The following is an 8,160-nucleotide window of genomic DNA, read 5'->3' on the forward strand; positions in this document are numbered from 1 at the left end:
CGGTTAAAGTATGTCTAATTTTTCGTATTTGTGAACGAGATGAACATGGTATCTCTAGGGTTATTTCCTTTTGCTGACATCATTATATCATGTGTTGATATTGATTATTGGTATTGGACATTGACCTTCTTTCGAGCTCGTCACTGCTTTCAGCCCCAGGTTATACTTGTTACTTATTGAGTACATAGGGTCGATTGTACTCATACTACACTATGTACTTTATGTGCAAATTTAGGTACTGCTGGGCGGGGTGATTGTTAGAGTTCACATCGGTTCTAACTTGTAGAGACTATGAGGTAATTGTTATGTCGTTCTTCGACCTTGAAGTTCTCTTTTATTTATTTATGTTATCACTGTTCTATCATTCAAATAGTTTTGTATTGAGGATTTTACTCTGTATTTTGAGATTCTATAGTGCTCATGTACTCGTTGGCACCAGATCATGGGAATGGTTGTAGTTGCATTATTGTTTCTATTTTCAGATATTTTATGGCTATTCTGACATTGAGATTATTAAGTTATTTATCTGATTTTATTGTTATTGTGAAATTGTTGGCTTGCCTAGCAAGCAGTGTTAGACGTCGTCACGGCTCATGAGAGTTTGGGTCGTGTAACTTCTAAATATATGCAGGTTTGTGCTCTTCTCTACAAGGAAGTTTCTATTGCTTTAAAGATTAACAGTTTATACAGTAAAAGAAAATTTCTGAAAATTAACAAAAATGTTAAAATCTTGCGATACTCAAATCATTTTTTCGCAGGGATCTACTTGTGGTATGTAGTATTGTATGACCATTTGAAGTGATATTATGACTAAAATCAATAATGTACGTATAATTATGGAGTGATAATATTTTTAAAGATTCGAATGTGAGTCTTATTGTGCTTTGGCTTATTATGTCATTGGTCAAGGGAAAGGCATATAACATGCCATTAATTATGGGTATGATGGTGGGTTCAAGACTTCAACCCCTAGCGCACTATGAGAGTAAGACATCGGTTCAAGTCCTAGTGCACCATGATGATAAGAGTTGGGTTTGAGTCCCAACTCATTATGATCTAATATGACTTTTTATGGGTAAGGCATTGGGTTTGAGTCTGTCACGACCCAAATCCATGTGACTGGCACCCGGTATACTATCCGACCCAAGCAAACCAACACATATGATGCACCCAAACCATATGAATGAAACTAATATAACTGTGGAAGCTCTTTGAAAAACACATATATTTTGAAGTTAAATGATGGAATATGTTTTCTGATTCAACAATACATGAAGCCTCTCATAATCATAACAATGAGGCTAAGTAAAATAAATATCTATTCATGTATATCGTGTACAACCCCATTACTATAACTTTTCACAACTATTTATGGAGCCTCTATAATAAATATAGAATTAAACACTTGGGCTAATGCCCGACTAACATAAATTAAGAAGACAACATGATAGATACCACGAAATAGGAGTGGTGCCTCACCACATACCTCGAAAAGAGATTCATCCTAGACTTGTTAACAGCCATGTATCATACCTCATCCTCAAAATATGTAAAGTAAGTGGGGGCCTGGAGGGGGACCCTGAGGGCTGAGTACACCACTATGGTACTCCATAAATGTCATAAACTCTCTCTAACTCAAGTTCGTGGGACAAGATTTATACAACAAAACTATACAACCAATATTTGACATAAAGTGATAAGCAATTATATAAATCATGATCTTTAATTGTTGTTTGAAGAAATTGTAAGTTTGATTGTTGGCCCCCAATGCCGACTTTTCGAGCGGAGTTGAATTTTTTTATAAATTGTTAAATTGTAAGCATTGGAGTATATTTTGATTAATTTGCATGTTATTTGACTAGTTTTGAATCGTTTGGCTTGGAATTTAGGAGATAGGAAGGCGTTCGGAGGTTGATACATGCGGAATAGAATTTTCGAAGTATTATTTAGCTTGCTCGGCATCGGATTCGGCTTGTTCGAGGTAAGTAACATTTCTAAACTTTGAGTTGAGGATTTGAACCCTGAATATACGTGTTATGTGATTTGTTTGGAGGTGACACACATGCTAGGTAACAGGCGTGTGGGCGTGCACCGTAGAAATTATGACGTAATTGATTCCGTAGAATTTTGTAGTCAAATAATCTTGGCATTATCCATGTATTTTCATATGTTAAAGAAATTGAGCTGTGAATCATATTAAAAATTATATTGAGGCTATATGTCGGTATTATTGAGACCCACAAAGGTCGTATTGTTGTTGAATTATTTGTTAAATTATAATTTCATACCCAGTCATGTTCATTCAATTCATATCATATCTTAGTCTCTGTTGCTATTTATTGATACATCATATCATCATTTTTGGGCTGATTTCATGACATTGTGAGTCTGAGAGACTGGAGATTGACGATTAAGTTGGGCCATGAGGGCCGGATTGTGAGTGATATTAAGGGGATCAGATTGTACGATGCAGCAGGCCTTATATATATATATATATATATATATATATATATGGATCATGGCTTCATGTCGCAGTAGGCCTTATCGGCTTTATTATTATGGGATCGGGCTGCACGCCGCAACAGGTCAGATTGGCTTATATTAGCGCTTGGGCAGGATTCGCCCCTCCGGAGTCTGACATACCAGCAGTGAGCGCAGGCACGATGACATATAAATATATACACGTGCTTTGGTGAGGGGCTTATGAGCCAGGCACCCGTATAGTACTGAGTGATTATGTGTGTGTGTGTGTGTGTGTGTGTGTGATAAAGTGAGCATTTGAGACAGACAACTTGAGTATGTCGAGGGCGAGAGTGTCTGGGAATATTATCGAAAAATCATTTATTTGACGTGCATACTTGGTATGTAGGCATATGGATGCATTTTTCCTCATGTTATGCAGTATTGTGACATTCATGGTCTGACATGTAGGCGTAGAGATGTACTTTCCTCATGTTAACTGAAAATGTAACATCTTAATTATTGTTGAAAGGTTTTTGGGAAAATTACAGTTTTCAAATTTACTCATATTTTGGTAATTTGGTGAAAAGAACTAAGTTTTACTCTCATCTTTGAAAAACTATGTATATTTTTTCGGAAATTGTGAACGAACAGAGCATCATATCTTGAGTTATTACTTGTATTGTTTTATTTATGTTGTTATAAACTGTTTCCTGGCTGTTGATAATGGACTCTAAATTTTGTCCAAACTCGTCACTACTTTCAACCTACGGTTAGGTTTTTTACTTATTGAGTACATGGGGTCGGTTGTACTCCTACTATATTTTCGCACCTTGCGTGCGGATATTAGATGTTGATATTGCTGTACATGGCGGGAGCTAGCATTGAAGATGTACCTACGATCCAGTCACAACTGCCTCTTGTTCTAGGTAGCTTTAGAATTTTTAAATCTATCCATGTATATTTCAAACAGATGACGTATTTTTATTTCACACCAACTTTATAAATTCAAATCTTAGAAGCTCATGATTTGTACTACCAGTCCTTGGGGAGTGAATTAGAGTAAGTTAAATATTAATTGAATCGGATTGTTATTATTTGGCTTACCTAGCGGGTGAGGTTAGGTGCCATCACGGCTAGTTGGATTTTGGATCGTGACAAGTTAGTTTTAACGAGTCACATTATCCTTGGACATCCAAGGGGGAGTGTTATGAAATACTATGTTATGATGGATGTTCATAACTCTTAAAAGAATAATATCCACTCTTTTCTATTATCTCCATAACTCCTACTACTCCAATACTTATGGTTGTAACTATCATACCTTTATAACCTTCCCCGTGATCTTCTTCCATGATCTCAAATGTTTAATGTCATGTTTATGCCATTCTTTTGTATACCTCTAGGTAATACTATAAATAAAGGATAAAAAACGATATTCTACACACTTGAAAAATACTTGGGAAATACTTGAAGAAATAAGAAAGTTCTCTCTATTCCTCTCTACATCTCTTGTCTATTTTCTAGTTTCATATTATTATTTTGAGCTATATTTCGTAACAAAACTTGAATTTTATATTAAGTACTTATAAGTTATCTCAATTTAAAGTATATCTGTTAGAAATGTAATTATTTAAATCAATATCTTCAACTTCCATTTTATTAATATCAATTGATCATTTTGCAAAAATAGAGAGAATAAATAGTCCTTTGTTCCTAAAAGTGTGGATACACTCTTTGTTTCCTTGTTTTCTCCAACGGTTCAATCACTCTTGCATTAATAGTTTTTATTAAAAAAATATCTACATCTTATAGTATTTTTCTGTATTGTTTTAATCTCTAACTTTTGATTTTAAAAATAAACTATACCAATTCAATCATATTCTGGAAGCCAGTTAAATGAACTCTTTATAACAAAAAGTGTCAAACATATTATAACGGAGAAAGCATGTTATCGGGGAAAACAGGGATGGGATTTGCTTTAGTAAATTTCTATCCAGTAAAATTCAATGCCCTTTTTGATTCATACCATATGTTCATGAAAATTAGGTGAATAGGATTGATTCTATTACTCATGGTTACTAAAAGGAATTTAAAAAGTTGAAATTTTTTATTAAAATTTAAGAACGAAATAGATGTGCAGTTAGCATATTATTTCTTTGGGGGATGTTCTTTTAGCCATCTAATATTCCTTGGACAGGGTTGGGACTTGGTATTTGCTCCAGTAATGTTTGCTCCATTATCCTTCAATGTAACCCTAGATTTACGACATGTGTCTAGCTTAAAAATCAATGACAAAATTTTCTTAGTTAAAAAACATTTTAACCATGGTTCTCTTTGACCCTCTTTAATCATCCTTTAACCTGGTTCGCTATTCCCCTCTTTCATCTCTTACTATCCAAAAGCTCAAGACTGAAAAAAATGGTGACAACTAACGACCTTAGCTTGGTGCCTTGATTTCAGTTAGTAATGATTATGATCTTGATGCATTAGTTGATCGTCTCTATAGAGCACCGTCGACTGGAAGTACAGAATTTCTATTTGATTTAGTGTCACGATCCACGAAGGATCTAAGCTAAATTCAATATGGAAAGAAAATTGCAAACAAGTGGCACAATTTTCTGTATTTTTTTATAAACGGAAATGGATATCAAATTACAAAATTAAGAAGGCAGAATTAAGCTAAGCTAACTAAATGGTAACTCGACTCCATAGCTGGAAGATTTGCAGAAATTTAGAGAAGAAGAAGAAAAAGTTAGAATCGGAAAGAGAGAAGAATAAGAAAAGAGTGAGAGAGAATAGAGTGGGAAGAATGTGAGACTTGTAATCCGTTAAACTCTCCTTTCTCTCTTCGTCTAGTATATAACAACCAGTTGTCGACGTGGCTTAATCTCGTCCCTTGCTGCTCATTATTGGAAAGTCAATCGTGGTCGTTACTTTTAAAAGTTGGTTATTCCTTCTTGTGGCATCAACTCGTGTTCGAACCCAGCTAACAATACCAAATTACTCCTACTCTGCTACAACTCAGGTCATTACATACCCTCTTGCTTCAAATCATCCTTAACCTCAAGAATGAGGATCAAAGTCAGGAAATTGTGGCCTGATAAAGTGATAGTCCTTCCATGTTGCATCTTCCGGTGGTAGATTGGACCATTGCACTAATACTTTGACAACTACTGCATTGTTTTTCTTCACCATCTGTCTTTGTAGGATTGCCACTGATTTTACTAAAAAATATCCATCCTCACTAGTGCTAGGTAGTACAGTTTGCATGACTACCATATTGCCAACCTTCCTTTTGAACAGGGATACATGGAATACAGGTTGTACCTTAGAATCTGGAGGTAGTTCCAATTTGTAAGCCACTTGACCAATTCGAGCAAGCACCTTGTAAGGCACATAGTATTTAGAACTAAGATTCACATTCTTCCTTAATGCAATAGAAGTCTGCCTATATGGCTGGAGTTTTAAGTAAAACATGTCACTAACTTGGAATTTTTTTTCAGTCTTCTTCTTGTCAGCATAATATTTCATCCTTTCTTGTGCCTTACTCGGGTTGTCTTTAAGCAATTGATGCATTTGTTGTCTCCTCTTGACAACATCTTCAGCAGCTGGAACTATTGTTTCAAGGAGTGGGCCAATGGATAAGTGCGGTGGAGGATAGCCATATAAGGCTTCAAAGGAAGTGCATCTCAAGCTGGTATGGAAGTTGGTGTTGTACCACCATTCTGCAGCACTCAACCATTATTTCCAATTAGTAGGTCTGCTAGCAGTGATGCATCTGAGATAGTTTTCTAAACATTTATTCACCCTCTCAGTTTGGCCATCACTTTAGGGATGATATGCAGTAGTATAATGCAACTGAGTTCCTAGTAATTTGAACAATGCCTGCCAAAAATTACTTAAGAAGAGCTTGTCTCTGTCTGTAACAATGAACTCACGTGTGCCATGAAGGCTATGCACTCTCTTCCAGAACAAGTCAGCTATTGTTGCAGCAGTATAGGGGTGAGATAGAGCCATGAAGTGGGCATACTTTGTCATTTTGTCCACCACCACTAGTATCACATCCTTGTTTTTAGACTTAGGCAGCCCTTCAATGAAATCCATACTAATATGACATCATGCTTGGTTAGGAATGGGAAGGGGTTGCAACATACCTGGATAGGCCATATTGTCATCCTTACTTCTGACACACACATCACAGGTAGCCACAAAGCTAATAACCATTTGCTTCATCCCAGCCCAATAGAACAATTACGATAGCCTATTGAGTGTTCCCAATTGTCCAGAATGATCACCCATGGGTGAGTCATGGAAGGTAGCAATCAGTTATTGTCTTAGGTTCCGATTGGTTCCAATGTAGATCTTCCCCTTTTTCCTGAGCACACCAGAGGAATAGTGATGTAATGACCCAACCGGTCATTTTGACTTTTAAAACCTCGTTCCTCTAAATAAAACTTTTTGTATGTGCTTTTATTAATTTATGACTTGTGGGGATGGTTGGTTAGGGATTTGAAAGTGTTCGGGTTGAAATCGGTTCCTTAAGTTGGCCTTAAAATGCTAAGTTTGACTTCGGTCAATATTTTTAGAAAATAATCCTGGAATAGAATTTTGATGATTCCAACAGCTCTGTATGGTAATTTTGGACTTAGGAGCGTGGTCGAAATTTTATTTAGAAGTCCGTAGTTAAATTAGGCTTGAAGTGGATAAAATAGGAATTTAAGTTTGGAAGTTTAATGGGGGAGTTGACTTTTTGGTATCAGAGTCGGAATCCAGTTCTGAAAATTTTTATAGCCCCGTCATTTATGACTTGTGTGCAAAATTTGAGGTCAAGCGGACTTGATTTGATAGGTTTCGACATCGAATGTAGAAGTTGGAAATTTTAAGTTTCATTAAACTTAAATTGGAACATGATTCGTGGTTTTAGCATCGTTTTATGTGATTTGAGGTTTCAAATAAGTTCGTATGATGTTTTAGGACTTGTTGGTATATTAGGTTGAGGTCCCGAAGGCCTCGGGTGAGTTTCGGATGGTTAACGGATCAAAAGTTGGATTTAAAACAGCTGCTACAATTTTTCTCTTCTGCTGGAAATTCTGGGCTGTGATCGAGCCCAAGATCGAGGGTCATGATCGAAGGCTCATGCTCGAGGGCCATGATCGAAGGCAAAGACTCGAGGGCCATGATCGAAGCCACGATCGAGGCCGAGGATCGAGGCCATGATCGAGGCCCATGCTCGAGGGCCATGATCGAAGCCACGATCGAGGCCGAGGATCGAGGCCATGATCGAGGGCCATGATCGAGGGCTGCCTAGGCAGAATTATAAAAGAGGGCATTCGTCTCATTCACCATTTTTAATAAATTGGAGCTAGAGCAGAGGCGATTTTTGATAGATTTTCAAGGAAAAGACATTGGGGTAAGTGATTCTAACTCGGATTTGGTCAATATACACGAATATATCATTGTTTTCACCATTTAATTAGTGTTTTGAGATTAAAATTTGGAAAATTTTAGAAATCTCATAGAAACAAAGTTTTGAGATTTCGGTGTCGATTCGGAGTCGAATTTGAGTGAAACTGGTATGGTTGGACTCATAATTTAATAGGTTGTTGGATTTTGTGAGTTTCGCCGGATTTCGAGATGTGGGCCCCCCAGGCGATTTTGGAGCTAATTTCGAATTTTTATTTTAAAATGTAGTATTTC

General features: G+C 36.6%; 1 protein-coding gene across 1 annotated transcript; it reads right to left on the reverse strand.

The window, feature by feature from the left end:
- Window positions 1-5,526: 5,526 nt before the first annotated feature.
- Window positions 5,527-6,687, reverse strand: LOC104107452 (uncharacterized). Its single transcript, XM_070200684.1, has 2 exons — window positions 6,618-6,687; window positions 5,527-6,188 (listed from the first exon to the last, which is right to left on the reverse strand). The coding sequence occupies exons 1-2, from the start codon at window positions 6,685-6,687 to the stop codon at window positions 5,527-5,529; spliced, it is 732 nt and encodes a 243-aa protein (XP_070056785.1).
- Between the last annotated feature and the right edge of the window lie 1,473 nt (window positions 6,688-8,160).

Source organism: Nicotiana tomentosiformis, chromosome 4 (genome assembly GCF_000390325.3).
Source record: "Nicotiana tomentosiformis chromosome 4, ASM39032v3, whole genome shotgun sequence".
In the NCBI taxonomy this organism is placed as follows: Eukaryota; Viridiplantae; Streptophyta; class Magnoliopsida; order Solanales; family Solanaceae; genus Nicotiana; species Nicotiana tomentosiformis.

Bases quoted from the DNA above. Each gene is read 5' to 3' on its own strand.
- LOC104107452 (XM_070200684.1), bottom strand. From the start codon at position 6,687: ATGGTTATTAGCTTTGTGGCTACCTGTGATGTGTGTGTCAGAAGTAAG. The intron at 6,189-6,617 runs GTATGTTGCAAC...TGAGTGCTGCAG, and splicing joins TGACAATATGGCCTATCCAG to AATGGTGGTACAACACCAAC.